Here is a 17,727-nt window from a genome sequence, read left to right as displayed (position 1 = left end):
CAGAGACCTCTACTTAACACACTGTGGTGAGCTGAATGGGAAGGAAGTTCAAAAACGGGAGGCGCTATATGCGTAGGTAAAGCAGATTCATTCTGCTGTACTGTGGAAACCAACAGCATTGTAAAGCTACTACACTCCAATAAAACTTAATTTAGAAAAGAATAGTATCAAACTCCAAGCAGTTCTTAAGAATGGTAGCCTATCAATGTACTGTATTGTATTAATATATCAACATATTACTGGAATTCTTCATATAAGAAGATGAAGTTGGTCTCAGAAAACTACTTCTTTTTTTAATTAATTTACTTGTTATTGAAGGATAATTGCTTTATAGAATTTTGCTGTTTTCTGTCAAACCTCAACATAAACCAGCCATAGATACATATATAACCCCTCCCTTTTGAGACTCCCTTCCACCTCCCTCCCCACCCTCCCCATCTAGGTAAGAAAATTATATATATGAGAAAGGATCCATTTAAGTATGAGACTAAATCAATGCAATTTAAGAAATAAAAGGACTCAAAATTTTAGCTTTTACCATAACCAATAGAAATCCTAAATAGTATAACCTAGCAAGAAAGAAAAATGCATTAACCAAGAGAGGAAAATATCTGCAGGGTAACAGTAGTGGGGTGTAACAAAATGAGTAACACTTCTTAAACCTGAACTAATGTTGATAACAAAAAGTAAGTATTACCATTCAGCATAAGACACTAGTCAAGAGTATCCTGGGAACTAGTACAAAACAAGAAAAAGAAAGACAGAAATCAGGCTGAGTTACTAGCATTGTTAAGAAGTATGGTCTAGATATCAACTATTCCTGGGTATTACAAGATAAACACAACACCAAACATGAATGTTAGAATATTAAGGGAAAGCACAGAAAGAAGGGTTCTTAATACTGCCGAAAAGTGAATGTTAGTCACTCAGTTGTGTCCGACTCTCTGTGACCCCATGGACTGTAGCACACCAGGCTCCTCTGTCCATGGGATTCTCCAGGCAAGAATACTGCCATTCCCTTCTCCAGGAGATCTTCCATGGAGACCCAGGGATCAAACCCAGGTCTCCTGCATTGCAGGCAGATTCTTTACCACCAGATTCTTTTACCATTTTTTACAGTTCACCAGGGAAGCTGAACTGTACCCTTAAAGGAACTGAGATGGTAAATTTTATTTATTTTTATCAAAATTTTTTTTAAAAAATGAGATAGTATAAACAAAATATATATTCAGAGTAACCACACATAATACAAAACCACAGGTAAATCCTCCTCAGAAGATGTCAAACAGAATGAGCAACTTTGAAAGAAAACTATGAGAGTCAGAACTAAAATATTTAACTTTATTATTAAACAAAATTAATTTGAAGAATATAAGAGCATCTCATTTCAAAACTACAAAGTGTGAGGAATAGAAAAAATGAATTAATTGGAAAAATATAAATTTTTCTGAACTCTAACATGAGATTCTATTTCAAAAAAAATCCATAGACAATTAAAGATGAATAAAATAGTGGAGAAAATATTTGCAACACATGTAAGTAAGTTGTAAATATATGCAGAAGGAATAGCAATAATGCTCATTTCTAGGGAATATAGTATATAGACAAAGATATTTGTAAAAAACTGCATTTTGCATCACAGCTTATAGTTTACTTTGAAAGAAACTATATAAATTCATTTTTAAAATTTTGCAAAATTATATAACATCATATCAGCATGAAGTAGTCACTTTTTAATGGAAGAAAATTTTTTAGGAATCATGAAGTTTCAATTGTTAGACTTGATTTCAAACTATAATGGAATGCTCTAAAGGAAACATTACATAGTTCCCCAAATGATTATTTTAATTTATGACTATTGAGATCAAAAGAAGATTATTTTACATTTTTAAATCTTTCAGAAAACAACTCATAAAGACAGTTTCACATTTTGAAATATACCAATTAATATGAATATATTTATATAGAAAATTTCTGGAAAATTGTAACCTAAGCTATTATGATTGGTTGTTATACTTAGGCCTAACTTTTCTACTTTTGCTAATTTAATTTTAGAATAGATGGCAATTTTAGATAACAGCTAGAAAGTACTTTATAATTTAAAATAAATAGTAATTACTAGATTTTATACTATCAGGCTTAGATACATGTGTTATTGTATTAAGAGAAATACACAATGAAAGGAATGTACTTAATACCACTGAACTGTACCTTTTAAGTAGATGAGATGGTAAATTTTATATATATTAATTAAAAATCATAAAAAAGAGCATGGCAAAGCATAAACAAAACCAAAAAATTTACTGAGGGTAATCACAAATAAAATAAAATGTGTGTATAATTTATAATAAATAGCAATTACTTAAGGAAAGCAATTTCTTTCCTTCTACTAACCTTGGGTTTTGTTTTTTCTTTTTCCTCTAGTTACTTTTAATGTAAGGTTAGGTTTTTTATTTGAGATTTTTCTTGTTTCTTGAGGTGAGATTATGTTGCTATAAACTTCCCTCTTAGAACTGCTTTGGTTGCATCACATAGGTTTTAGACTATTGTATTTTCATTGTCATTTATCTAGGTATTTTTAATTTCCTCTTTGTGATCTTCAGTGATTCATTGGTTATTTAGTATCATATTGTTTCAGTTCAGTTCAGTTCAGTCGCTCAGTCGTGTCCAACTCTTTGCCACCCCATGAACCTCAGCACACCAGGCCTCCCTGTCCATCACCAACTCCCGGAGTTTACTCAAACTCATGTCCATTGAGTGGGTGATGCCATCCAACCATCTCATCCTCTGTCGCCCTCTTCTCCTCCTGCCCTCAATCCCTCCCAGCATCAGGGTCTTTTCCAATGAGTTAGCTCTTCACATCAGGTGGCCAACGTATTGGAGTTTCAGCTTCAGCATCAGTCCTTCCAGTGAACACCCAGGATTGATCTCCTTTAGGATGGACTGGTTGGATCTCCTTGCAGTCCAAGGGACTCTCAAGAGTCTTCTCCAACACCACAGTTCAAAAGCATCAATTCTTTGGCACTCAGCTTTCTTTATAGTCCAACTCTCACATCCATATAGTCTCCATGTGTTTGTGTTTTTTATAATTTTTTCTCATAATTTATTTCTGATCTCATAGCATTATGGTCAGAAAAGATGCTTGATGTGATTTCAATTTTCTTAAATTTACCAAAGTTTGATTTGTGACTCAAGGTGTGGTCTATCCTGGAGAATATTCCATGTGCACTTGAGAAGAAAGTGTATTCTGCTACCCTTGGATGGAATGTTCTATAAGTATCAATTAATTCTATCTGGTTTAATGTCATTTAAGGCTTGTGTTTCCTTATTAATTTTCTGTCTGGATTATCTCTTTATTGGTATAAGTGGGGTGTCAAAGTTCCCCACTATTATTGTGCTACTGTTGATTTCCCTTTTAATGGCTGTTAGCATTTTGCCTGATGTATTGAATGGTTCCTATGTTGGGTGCATAAATATTTATAATTGTTATGTTTTCTTCTGGCACTGATCCCTTGATCACTATGTAGTGTTCTTTCTTGTCCCTTATAACAGTCTTTATTTTAAAGTCTATTTTTTTCTGTTATGAGTATTGCTACTCCAACTTACTTTTGATTTCCATTTGCAATGAATATTTTTTCTACCATTCACTCCAGTCTGCATGTGTCCCTGTGTCTTCACTGGGTCTCCTGTAGATAGCATATACACAGTTCTTGCTTTTGTGCCCATTCAGCCAGTCTAAGTCTTTTGGTTGGAGTATTTAATCCATTCACATTTAAGGTAAGTAGCAATACGTACCTTCCTCTTGCCATCGTCTTATTTGGGGTTTGGCTTTGTAGGCCTTTTTTCTTCCCTTCCTCTTTTGTTCTCTTCTCTTGTGTTTCTTGCCTAGGAAAGTTCCTTTAGCGGTTTTTGTAAAATAGCGTTGGTGGTTCTGAATTCTCATAACCTTTGCTTGTCTGTAAAGCTTTTGATTTCTCTGTCAGGTTTGAATGAGAGCCCTGCTAGGCAGAGTATTCCTGATTGTAGGTTTTTCTTCTCTTTCATCTCTTTAAATATATCTTGAAACTTCTTTCTGGCTTGCAGTTTCTGCTGAAAAATCAGCTGACAACCTTATAGGGATCCCCTTATATGTTATTTGTTTCTTTTCCCTTGTTGGTTTTAATATTTTTTCTTTGTATTTAATCTTTGTTACTTTCATTAATACGTGTCTCTGTATGTTTCTCCTTGGGTTTATCCTGTATGGGACTCTCTGAACTTCCTGGACTTGGGTGTCTATTTCCTTTCCACGTTAGAGAAGTTTTCAACTATGATCTCTTCAAATATTTTCTCAAGCCCTTTCTCTTCTTCTCAAGCCCCTATAATTCAAATGTTGGTATGTCTAATGTTGTTCCAGAGGCCTCTGAGATTGTCCTCATTTCTTTTCATTCTTTTTTCTTTACTCTGTTGGGCTTCCCTGATAGCTCAGTTGGTAAAGAATCAGCCTGTAATGCAGGAGACCCTGGTTCATTCCTGAGTCAGGAAGATCTGCTGGAGAAGGGAAAGGCTACCCACTCCAGTATTCTTGGGCTTCCCTGTGGCTCAGCTGGTAAAGAATCCGCCTGCAATGCAGGAAACCTGAGTTCGATCCCATGGAGAAGGGAAAGGCTACCCACTCCAGTATTATGGCCTGGAGAATTCCATGGACTGTATAGTCCGTGGGATCACAAAGAGTCATCCCCCTGTCACCCACCCGAGCCTGAGCCAGGAGAGCTGTCCAGCCCCCTACATCACAGTGCAGCTCCCCAGGAGAGTGTGGGCCACCACTCCCCAGGGAACAGCTCCCTTGGGACCAGAGGTGGCCCAGACATCAGTGGCATCTGAGCAGAGAAGGCGCAGTCGTGACTGGCACTTAAATAGGCCTTCCTGGTCTCTCATGGTGACCAGTCCACCACAACCCACAGCCCAACACTCAGACACATAGGTACCTGAAGGAAAAACCTACAAAGTATTAAGAGAAATTAAATGAACAGGTATATTGTTGAAAGACAATACTCTAAAAGGTAAATTGTTTTCAAGTTGACCAATTGATTTAAAACAAGCTCCATCAAAATCCTAGCAAATCATTTTTCTATGAATTGACACTCTGGTTCTAAAATTTATATGGCAATACAGAGGACCCAGACTAAAAAAAATAAATAAAAACACTCCTGATAAAAAATAATGAAATTATACTGGCAGTAGTAGAGAAAAATAGATCAATAAAAAAACAGGAAGTGCAGACAGAGACTCATGTCAATGTGTCCCTGGTTCCATTTCTTCAAGCCTGTCTGTCTGTAAATCCCTGCTTCCCTGGTCTCTCCTTTCCTACCTCAGTCCCTATTTCCCTCTGCTCAGTAAAGGCTCCAGTATTGCTGCTTCTGAGGGCCTACCCTCCTCTCTCAATAACTGACCCACATTCATAAAAGATCTGAAGACATTTCCACCTTGGAAGTGTTGGCTATGATTCCATGAGGGTGGATGGGATTTTTACTGTTTATCTTGGATGGGGAGCAGCCTCCAAGCCAGCAGAGGCCGTGACATATGACTCCAGCTCAGACTTCTCAGTTCTCAACTCCTGAACTTTATGAAAAGCTGGCACTGCTGAGCACTGTGGAAGAGTGGGAGCAATCTCTGGACTTTTGGTCAAAGGTGTTCACTGAGCAACATACACCCAAATCCTGCATTCTTGATAAGCAGAATGACACCTTTGGGTTTAGCAAGGTACCAGCATGTTTAGAGTGTGATTTAGAGAGTGGTCAGTATATGACCACTAATTTAACGGGCTTCCTAAAGTGCCACCTAAGTGGCACTAGTGGTAAAGAACCTGCCTACCAATGCAGGATATGCTAGAGACACAGGTTCAATCCTTGGATGGGGAAGATCCCCTAGAGAAGGACATGACAACCCACTCCAGTATTCTTGCATGGAGAAACCCATGGACTGAGGAGCCTGGTGGGCTACAGTCCATAGGGAGGTGATAGTACTATCAATTTAAAATGTTTATTCTGGGCTTCCCCAATAGCTCAGTTGGTACAGAAACCGCCTGCAGTGCAGGAGACCCCAGTTCAATTCCTGGGTCGGGAAGTCCACTGGAGAAGGGATAGGCTACCCACTCCAGTATTCTTGGACTTCCCTGTGCCTCAGCTGGTAAAGAATCCACCTGCAAGGTGGGAGACCTGGGTTTGACCCCTGAGTTGAGAAGATCCCCTGGAGAAGGGAAAGGCTACCCACTCCAATATTCTAGCCTAGAGAATTCCGTGGACTATATATATAGTCCATGGGGTCACAAAGAGTCAGACATAACTGAGTGACTTTCACTTCACTTCACCTTTAAATAGGACCAGTGGATGAACTATATGATCAGCAGAATGAAATAAGCAAATATTAATTCTCCTAACTGCTGAAATAAGACATCTTAAAAACTAATAATCTAGGAAGGACTGCCTTGAATAGATTATATGAGTGTGTCCAGTAACAAAAAGCATCAAGTGATCCCCAGCATTTAGACCATGTAAAAGAAACATTATGTGAATCAAATTGTCAAATTACCATCTGACTTTTTTCCTGCAACTGATGACTGTTACGGTTGCATTTCTTATCTCTGTGGACACTGTCCCACAAGATCTGGGTAATTTTTTTCCTTTTGCTAAAGTTAATTTTACTGTAGATTCATTAGTAGTTTAAGTAGGGTCACCAAGGACATTTCTGCTTGTTCCCTTAATGGCTCCCTGGGCACTTATGCAAATAAAACCAGTAAAGCACATGCTATTTCTATTCATGAATACTTATACAGTAACTCATTTCTTTGCACAGAGACCTCAGACCATCTTCACTTCCACAGCCAGGGAGAGTTGCTAGCAATTATTTGCCATTGTTTGTCCATTCTTTCAGTCACAGGCTTCAGAGAAGTTTTAATAGTATTTTAATGAGAGATAAGAACTCTCATCAAATTCCATTTTCCACGTGGTGATGGTAAAAGCAAAGGCCCTGGTCTCTAGGTCACTGCATATTGCCTTGCACTTGCAGACACTATTACCTGGAATAAAATGTGGGGCTCAAGGGGATGTCAAAGTTAACTCAAAATTATAGCCACTAGCATTTAGTGTTTCTCAGACTCAAAAAGTTTTGCATTAAATTTCCTGAAAAGTTATGGAGAACTACCAGAAAGTAAGTACAAAATGTTTGTTGTTTATGTGCCTAGAAGTTTGAAAAATGAAACCATGGAAGTTTTGTAAATGCAGTCCCTGGGCAAAGGCAGTGAGATCTTTCTGAATAACCTGAGTCCAAGAAGTATCTTCACGTTCAGAGAGGATTTGAAAAGCAGTCTGAGCTGCCACTTTCTTCTGTATAACGTGGTAATGAACCTGAATACAACTCTTGAGCATTTTTCCAGGAAGTGATTAGAATTAAGGTAAGAAGGGTAAGACCAAATGGAGACACATTAATAATGCTGGACTCCGATGTGTTTCTGGGAAATCTTCCTTTCTTTCATACACTATTCTATGAGCTTTGGAGCAATGCTGCTGCAGCTGTTGCTTCAGTCATGTCCGTCTCTTTGCAACACCATGGACTGTTGCTCACCAGATTCTTCTGTCCATGGGATTCTCCAGACAAGAATACTGGAGTGGGTTGCCATGCCCTCGTCCAGGAATCAAACCCTTGTCTCATGTCTCCTGCACTGGCAGGCAGGTTCTTTACCACTAATTCCACCTGGGAAGCCCTGTAGAAGATAAATATGTGTGTATCTTATTGTGAAGGACAAAAGTAATGTTATCTTTAAAGAGAAAAATGAAAAATATCAATTTTCCATAATTCTTCATAATAGGATGTGAAACAGTCATAGCCTAAAAGTCCAGTATTAAATGTAATTTCTTTATGTTAATAATTTTCCTCTTCAAGTAATGATTCAAACAATGATGTGAAGTTATCTAAAAATCTCCCTCCGCCAGTTCCTCTGAACTGTGAACACTAAGTTATGCATTTTCACTATATGTGATATGGCATTAACTGGGAGTCAGGGTGCTGACCAGCATGTAGGCCCTGGGTTATGCAGGCAGAAGGAGCTGAGGAGATGAACATTGGCAGTATGAGTGGGAAGACATGTGACTCTCAGAAAAGCATCACGTCTAAGCCTTAGAGAGCCATCTGATGGGCTCACATTATTCAAAGGTTTCCAGCACTCTGGCAAATCATTTACCCCATGAGAGTAGGTGAGCTGACTTTTCCTGTGAAGGTGTCTAAAAATGCTATCACACTGTGGCAATCCTCCTCAATAGAAAAGACATAATGCCTTCTCTAAACTCAGAGGGAAACATCACTTAAGGTATTTTCTGAGTAATATCTTAAAACATCACATGAAAAAACATTCATGTTACAAAAAAAATTGGTGTCTTATGGGGAGATTTTTTCTATTCATTTACTAAAGTAAACCAGATGCCCTGGAAATACTGTTTGAACCAAGGCATTTGAAAAGCTGATATTTTCATTAATGTGTTATTATTAGAATGGACATTAAAAATCCTAAAATTACAATTTCCTAGAAACAATTAAGCTTTGGATCTGATGTGAACTGGCCCAAATTCTAGCTCTGACATTTCTTAAAACTTCATTATCACTCTCCTCCCTGGGCGTGGTGGGTGAACAGACAGGAAATGTGAGAAATGAAAAGTGCACAAGAGCGTCCTGGTAGGTAGTGAAACGATGGCTTCTTTAACATGAAACAACACAGGAAGGCCATCATGTAGGGAAACTCAAAAGGATGGACTGTGATTCTTTATCTGCTTTTAAGAACATTCACACTTAATAGCCAGGTTTTATTTATTCTCCGTGTCGTTTAGTCTTTGTTAATATTAATGCCTGATGATACCTGTTCTTTGGGGGAATAGCCGCAGAGCCTGAGTTTATCCTTGGGCCAGACTTCTAAGAACAAAGAGGTGTCCTGAAGCCATGAGAGTAGTAGAAATGATAAGTAACATTCCCAAGGATGAGGTGTGTCCTCAGAGAGAGAAATCATGGCAAAGAAGGCAGTTCTTTCCCTAAGATGTATTCTAACTCTTCTGCATCTTGGAGGATATAGCCTCAAAAGGATTTTGGGAGCTGAAATATCTGTGCATAAACTATAGAACCCCAATAAGGATCATGGAAGCCTAAGGTCAGGATTCTGATTCCCCAGAAAACCATCACAACTTCCCATTGGTCAGTGATCTGTGAAGGCTTAGGATGGGTGGAACATTAGACAACAGATGGAATTCCTGTTGAAACAGGAATTTGGCCCGGGGGTGGGGCGGGGGAGGCATGCTGTTAAAACTGGTACACAACAGAGACACAAACTAATCTTTCAGCACATTATCTATTATGAAAGGGGCTCAAAGAAGAAATTCTGGAGGGGGATGGGACTTAGGAAATTTCATGGTAACTCTCTTATACTGTTCCTCAGTTCAGTCAGTCCAGTAGCTCAGTCGTGTCTGACTCTTTGCGATCCCATGGACTGCAGCATGCCAGGCTTTCCTGTCCATCACCAACTCCGGGAGATTGCTCAAACACATGTTCATCAAGTCACTGATGCCATCCAACTTCTGTCATCCCCTTCTCCTCCTGCCTTCAATCTTTCCCAGCATCAGGGTCTTTTCCAATGAGTAAGTTCTTTGCATCAGGTGGCCAAAGTATTGGAGCTTCAGCCTCAGCATCAAGACTGTTCCTAGGTCTTGTAAAGTCAAGATTAAGAAATTATTTGAAAAGGATAATTTTTGCAAAGTATGAAACATAGTACAATTAAGGCACTGGTGGCTTTTTTATTACCATAAGGTAAAAGAATGACTTGTTGACATGTTGTACTAACAATTAGGAAAATAAAATTTTTATACATCTGTTTCTATTACTCAACATTTATGAGTCTCCTATTCTACACTGAGGATTAGGGATACCACTGTGGCTGCCAAAACTTCAGAGGACTATGACGTAGGCATTAAAATTGATCCGGTAACTAGAATGGAAATAAAATTTCAGATGAATGCTTTTCATGAACATTCTGAAGACAAATTTAATGTAGAGTCCAGGGAAATGAAGTATGATTCAATCACTTTTTCTATGTCATGATTATTGATGATCAAGTAAAAGCTTTATTTTTTTTTAGTTCTTTTAGATTTTTTTTTCATTTATTTTTATTAGTTGAAAGCTAATTACTTTACAGTATTGTAGTGGTTTTTGCCATACATTAACATGAATCAGTCATGGATTTACATGTGTTCCCCATCCCATCCCCCCTCCCGCCTCCCTCCCCATCCCATCCCTCTGGGTCTAAAATGTGCATCTGCTGCCTGTTTCACTACTTTATTCTACATAACTTGTTGAAATTTATTTTTATATTCTATTCCTCAGGTTAAACACTTATAGTCTATTAATACAGCCTTCTTATGTATCTGAAGATAGTGATGAAAAATCATTCTTCAATAACAACATTCATCCTACTAGGATTAACAGACGACCCAAGACTACAGGTTTTTCTTTCAGTGTTTCTGTTTCTCACCTACACGTCCACTGTTGCTGGAAATCTAGTCATTATCCTCCTCACTCTGGTGAGCTCTCACCTTAAAACACCCATGTACTTCTTCCTGCGGAACTTCTCCATCTTAGAAATAATCTTCACCACTGGCTGTATTCCTCGATTTCTGTACAGCATGACAACAGGAGACAAAACAGTGACCTATAATGCTTGTGCCATCCAGTTGTTTTTTGTCATCCTCATCGGGGCAACAGAATTTTTTCTCCTAACTGCCATGTCCTATGACCGCTACGTGGCCATCTGCAAGCCCCTGCACTACACCACCATCATGAGTGAAAAGGTCTGCACCATTCTGGTCCTTTGCTCTTGGCTAATTGGGTTAATTGTCATACTCCCACCACTTAGCCTGGGAGTTCAGCTAGATTTCTGTGACTCCAATCTCATTGACCATTTTGGCTGTGATGCATCTCCTCTTCTAAAGATAGTGTGCTCAGACACTCAATTTATAGAGCAACTTGTTTTAATCATGGCAGTGCTGACCCTCATACTCACACTCGTCTGTATAAGTGTGTCTTACACGTACATCATCAAGACTATTTTAAGACTCCCTTCGGCTCAGCAAAGAAAAAAGGCTTTCTCTACTTGTTCTTCCCATATGATTGTAGTTTCCATCACTTATGGGAGTTGCATCTTTATCTATATCAAACCAGCAAAGGAAGGTGTGGCCATTAATAAGGTGGTGTCCCTGCTCAACACTTCCATTATTCCTTTGATGAACCCTTTCATTTATACTCTGCGGAATAAGCAAGTCAAACAAGCCTTCAGGGACTCCATTAAAAAAATGGCATTTCTTTCCAAAAATTAGGTGACTAAAAATATTTTATAAATTAAAAATATATATACATAAGTATTTCATCTTTTACCATGTGTTCTAATTCAGATCTACAGAGCAGAACTAAAGGTACAGTCTGATTAATCACTGAAATTTCTCCTCTATTTCTCTGAGAACCGAGGGCTGAAAAAAGTGTTATGGCCTTAATTCAAATAGGCCTTCATTCCTTATGGCTTACTTTCATAAGTAGGAATGAATATAGATTTCCAGAATCTGTACAACCCCTCACCATTCTGATAGCTGAACGAAGAAAGACGGTAACAAAAATATGAGATGGATTTTTTTCTACTCATTCTTCTAGTTTTACAGCTTTTGGGGGGCAAAATTATTTATCTTAGGATTCCTTCCTGATCTAGCATCCACTATCAAAAAGAATAAGTTGGCCTTCCCTGGTGGCTCAAGTGGTGAAGAATCTGCCTGCCAACACAGGAGAGACAGGTTAGATCCCTGGTCTGGGACGAACCCACATGTCGCGGAGCAACTCAGCCTGTGAGCCACAGCTACTGAGCCTGCGCTCTAGGGCCCAGGAGCCACAGCTGCTGAGCCCACGAACCGCAGCCACGGAAGCCTGTGCCCTCCGGCCGTGCTCTGCAACAGAGGAAGCCAAGGCACGGGGAAGCCTGTGCACCACGAGGAAGGGCCCCACTTGTTAGCTAAAAGCCTGCACAGCAGCAAAGACCCAGCCCAGCGAAAAGTAGATAAATAAAAGAATAGGCAGATGTCACCTTACTAACCTTGTTTCTTATAATGCGCCCCACCTTGCTACAGACTAAAATGGAACTATTTCATTATACTTGCTGCTAAACTGTTTTGATGTTTTAATTTTTTTGCTTTTGACATTACAGCCTTTTGTTTTGTTTTTTCCAGTTTCACTTGGATATAATTGGCAAATAGCATTGCTTTAGCTTAAGTTATACACCATTATGATTTCATATATGTTTATATTGAGAAATGGTTACCGCAATAAGTTTATATAACATCTACCACCTCACATAATTACAGTTTCTGTACTTGTGATGAGAACACTTTAATATCTTGTTTCTTGGCAACTTTTACATAAACTACACAGTATTTTTAACTTGAGTCACCATACTGTACACTATGTCCTCAGGACGTACTTATCTTATGACCAGAATTTTGTACCCTTGACACCCTTTATGCATTTCCCTCAGCCTTGGTCAACCACTAATCTGTTCTCTGTTCCTATGCATTTGATCTTTTTAGATTCCACACACAGGTGATATCATACAGTATTTGTCTTCCTTCCTCTGTTTCACTTATTTTACTTAGCATAATGCCCTCAAGGTCCATCCATGTTGTCAAAATGGCAGAATTTCCTTCTTTTTATGACTGAATGATATTCCTTTCTATATATACCACCTCTTCTTTATCCATTCATAGACCATCTATGGATACTTAGGTTGTTTATATGTTTTGGGCTATTTTAAATAATGCCACAATAAACTTGGGAGTGCAAATATCTCAATGATATATGTAATTCCATTTCCTTCAATTACCTAACCAGAAGAGGGACTACTGGATCATAATATACTTCTATTATATATTATAAATCTATTTGTATATTTAATATATATATTATAGTACTAAACAGAGTGCCAAGATTCCCTTTTTCCACATACTTACCACAACTTATCTTTTTATTATTATTGCTATTGTTATTATAGCCATTCTAACAGGTGTAAGGTGATTGTTCACTGAAGTTTTGATTTGCATTTCCCTGATAATTAGTGATATTAAGCACCTTTTCATGTACCTGTTGGCTATTTTATATCTTCTTAGGAAAAATGTGTATTCAAGTTCTCTGCCCATTTTTTGCTTAAGTTGTTGAGATATCTTTACTATTCAGTTGTACAAGATCCTTGAATATTTAGGATAATAGCCCCTTTTCAGATATATGGCTTGCAAACATTTTCTCCCATTCTACAGGTTGTGTTTTCACTTTGTTTATTCTTTCCTTTTCAGTACAGAAGCTTTTTAGTTTGATTCAGTTTCTCACTTAATTTTGCTTTTGTTGCTTGAGCTTTTGGTGTCATATTCAAAAAAATCATTCCCAATATCAGGGAGCTTCCCCCCTATACTTTATTCTAAGAGTTTTACAACTTCAGGTCTTAATATATAAGTCTTAAGTTAATTTTGATTTGATTTTTGTTTATGGTGTAAGATAAGGGTCTCGTTTCATTCTTTTGCATGTGGATATATAGTTTATCCCATCATTTATTGTAGAGTCTATTCTTTCCCCATTGTGGGTGACCACCTATTTTAGTCCTACAGACAGTATGGTCATCTAAACAACACCAAAGATGTCTTCAGATCAAACATTTCCACTCTTCTGGCCACTATGATAATGACACTTATTTTATCTGTTAGGTTTAAGTGATGCCACCTGATGCCTACACTACAGGTTTCCATCATTCCATCGAATTCAGGGAGCTCTTTTTGATAGCGATATTTCCCATTGTCATCCCTTGCCTTCAAAGACTATTCACTACAGAGCACTTCAGGAAGCCAAATCTCCTCATCAACAATGCATTTCGCAGAGACTGATGAATGGAATGTACCCTAGAACTTCCAGGGCTATTCTTAGACAGTAGGCAAGCAAGTCTTACATAATAAATCTACTTCAGTATTCCAATCTCCCTAAGCCTTTGGATGCATCCTCAACAACATAAAGAAGAAGTTCTGGAATTTCAACTTCATCCAGTGTAGGGAGTCAATGGGTACTGGGGAAATGAACACATTTTCAATAGGTTTCCCATATTTTTCTACATTTGCTTCTTTTTGTCCCCCTTCTCTAGAAGGATGGAGTTTAAAAAAATTAATGCACATTTAATTTGCACATTTGGGCCAAATAGAGTCCTGTCCAAACATTTGAGAGGCCAGAACTTGAAAGGATAAAACTGTTTCTAAATGATTTAAATATTACCAGAATAAACTCAAAGAATCTTCATAAAGATACAGATACATCCAGCCTTCCAGAAGGTAAAATTTATAATGTCTGACTTAATCAAAATTCCCAGACATGTGAAGAAATACAGCATATAATGAGAACAATGAATAAAAATAGACCCCCAAAATGGCACAGATAATATAATTAAAATAGAATATAGCTAAAATAGCAATATAATTATACCCAGTAGGTTGACGACTAGAGAAAAAAGGAATATTTTAAGTAAAAATATTAAAATTCTACAATATTGTAATTAGCCTCCAACTAATAAAAATAAATGGAAAAAATATTTAAATTATTTAAAATATTCAAATCAAACTTACAGAGATGAATGAAAACTGTACCATCTGAGAAAAATAAGCATTGAGTAGTTTTAATATCAATTAAATATTACAGAAGAAAATTTTTGTTAAGTGGAAGAAGCAGCAATAAAATTCTCTACATAAAACATGCAAAGAAATAGATCCTTAAACAAAATTAACAGAGCATCAAGAAACTGTGAGATAAATTCAAGAGGCCTGATATGTTGTATAGTTAGTCTCCTTTTAAAAATAGAAAGGACTGAAAAAGTTTTTGAAGAAATGAGCAGGTGACATCAGCAACATAGTGAAGTGAAAAATGACTTTGTCTCTCCCCTTCAATCTACAACCAGTAAAACATCCACAATGTAACCCAAGAATATTCTATCCAGCTAAGTTATCATTCAGATATGAAGGAAAAATAAAGACTTTCCTAGACAAATAAAAGCTGGGGAGATTCATCAACACTAGACCTGCCTTATGCATGCCTGCTAAGTCACTTCAGTCATGTCTGACTCTGTGCAACACTATGGACTGTAACTCACCAGGCTCCCCTGTCCACGGGATTCTCCAGGAAAGAACACTGGGGTGGTTCGCCATGCCCTTCTCCAGGGGGTCTTCCAGACCCAGGGATGGAACCCATGACTCTTACGTCTCCTGCACTGGCAGACGGGTTCTGTACCTCTAGCGCCACCTGGGAAGCCCAGACCTGCCTTATAAGAAATGATAAAAAGAACTCTTCTACCAGAAACAAAAAGGCAAAAGCACATTAAACTTTTAGTAAGGTGATAAATAGAAAGACAGGATCAGAAAATTGAAGCTTTATCAGAATAGATTTTTAACCACTTTGTTATAGCATAAGGGAAATTAGAAAAAATAGCTATAGCTTCTTCAATTTGGTAACAAACTCACCATATAAAAAGGGATAATTTAAGACATCAAAACACAAAAGGGGAAGAAGAAAGGATGGAACCCATATAGGTAAATAATGATAAGATACTATCAATAGAGAAATGAGCTATTTTATCTCTGGGACACTTTACACAAACTGCATAGTAACAATAAAACATAAATCTAGAGCAGAGATGCAAAACATAAAAAGAGAGGAAAACATCATAGAAAAACTACCAAGCCAAAATGGCAGACAGAAAAAAAAAAATGGCAGACAGAAACACAAGGGAAAAGAAATAAATGCAGACATAGAGCAACCAGAAAATAAAAGACGAAATGGCTGCACTAAGTGCTCATCTGTCAATGATCACCGTAAATATAAATGGATTGAATTCAACAGAGTGACTGGGTGGATTAAAAAACAAGACCTAACTGCATGCTGCCTGCAAGAGACACAGTTCAGCTTTAAAAACAAACACGAGGCTCACCGTGAAGGGATGGAGAACGAATAGTCCAGGCAAATGACAGCAGAAAGAAAGCTGTCAGCCAAACTCATATCAGACAAAAAGAGACTGTAAGCCAAAAGAGTAACAAGAGACAAAAATGGGCAGTGTCTAACGATCACTGGGACAATCCATCACGAAGACCATCTCTGCCATAGTCCCTCAGGATGTTTTTCAAAAATGCGCTATAAATACAGAGAGAGAGATCTTCTTTCTCCCCAGCTCATTCCTCTGCCAAGGAACATTTTCACTCACTCTCTCCCAATAATGGGAGAAGTATGAAGTGTCATGTCTATGCAGTGTGAGAAAACTCCATAGGGCAGTAGTGAGTGGCCTAAGGAGAGGAAATACCTGCCCCAGGAAAGGCACAAAGTGCCCTCCTCTGCTGCATCATCTGACATGAGCATCAAGAATGAAAACATCCAGAAATGGCAGCAGAGATAGTCAAACAGAAAACTTTGTTCAAGGTCACTGGACAGCAATGTGTTGTTCATTGTTCAGTCATGTCCAACTCTTTGCAACCCTACGGACTGTAGCACACCAGGCTTTCCTGTCCTTCACTATCTCCTGGGAGTTTGCTCAAACTCATACCCATTGGGTCAGTGATACCACCCAACCATCTCATTCTCTGTTGCCCCATTCTCCTCCTGCCCTCAATATTTCCCAGTATCTGGACAGTACTAAGCCAAAGCAAAACAAAAAAACATATCCTGGAAAGAGGCAATTTTTTGTCCAATAGTTGGAATGAAAAACTCTCCATTGCTTCAAATACCAAAGATCGTTTCATGCCTACTGGAAAAATCATGAGTAGAAGAATAAAAAAATGAAAATACAGGTCAAGTAGCCCTAGAATATCCAGTTTGACATTTAAATCCTAGTGAGTCTTCAATATCAGAACAAGCAACTAGGGTAGCATGGAGGAAGAAGCAGGATCTTTGTACTCAGATAAACTTTTGTTCTAAACTTGCACCACCACTATAGGGCATTATGATTATTCATTTCTCTTTTCCTTAATTTCCTCATCTGTAAAAAGAGGGTAAGAATGTTTTTTTCATTTTACTTTATCTGAGATCTATGTAAAAGAGTAATATATATATAAAGTGTCAAATCAATTTTCAAATTCTAGGAATAATCTTAAGATTCAGCAAAGAACTCAAAACAGAACTCAGATGACATCAGACCACCCTCAGTGTCTCTGAGGACACTGTCTCCGTTGTCACGTGTGTTTTTGCACTGTCGATGAAGCTTCCACCAATTCATTAGTACTTTGGAAACTAGGTCACCAAGGACTATTTTGTGGTTCACTCAAACGTCCCCTGTGCACTGGTAGCATACTAAATAAAAGAAATGTTCCTATTACAGAATTTGTGGAGAAGATTGCCTCCCCACCCAGGAAGATCTTATATGCCCGAACAAGACTCAAGAGAAGTCTTCCTTTCCTCTGCACCATCTCTTTTCCCTTTGAACTAACAGAAGAACTGGGAAGTTTAGGATCAGATGTCATTTTAGAGTTGGCAAGGGAAAAGGAGACTGTGGCAGGGACCTTTGCATCAGGAGCCGTGAAAATCTGGAAGAGTTCTGCTGATTGTCAGACTTGCCTGTGAGAGGATGTGTGTGTGTGTGTGTGTGTGTGTGTGTGTGTGTGTGTGTGCGTG

At 38.1% G+C, this 17,727-nt stretch overlaps 1 protein-coding gene across 1 annotated transcript; it reads left to right on the top strand.

Annotated features, from left to right (window-relative positions):
* Positions 1 to 10,430: 10,430 nt before the first annotated feature.
* Positions 10,431 to 11,561, top strand: LOC122678294 (olfactory receptor 6C2-like). Its single transcript, XM_043878940.1, has one exon. The coding sequence runs from the start codon at positions 10,431 to 10,433 to the stop codon at positions 11,382 to 11,384; it is 954 nt and encodes a 317-aa protein (XP_043734875.1). The 3' UTR covers positions 11,385 to 11,561.
* Positions 11,562 to 17,727: the final 6,166 nt, after the last annotated feature.

Source organism: Cervus elaphus, chromosome 3, assembly GCF_910594005.1.
Source record: "Cervus elaphus chromosome 3, mCerEla1.1, whole genome shotgun sequence".
Taxonomy (NCBI): domain Eukaryota; kingdom Metazoa; phylum Chordata; class Mammalia; order Artiodactyla; family Cervidae; genus Cervus; species Cervus elaphus.
Note: the sequence above shows the minus strand (reverse complement) of the source record. Positions and strands in the feature narration are given on the sequence as shown.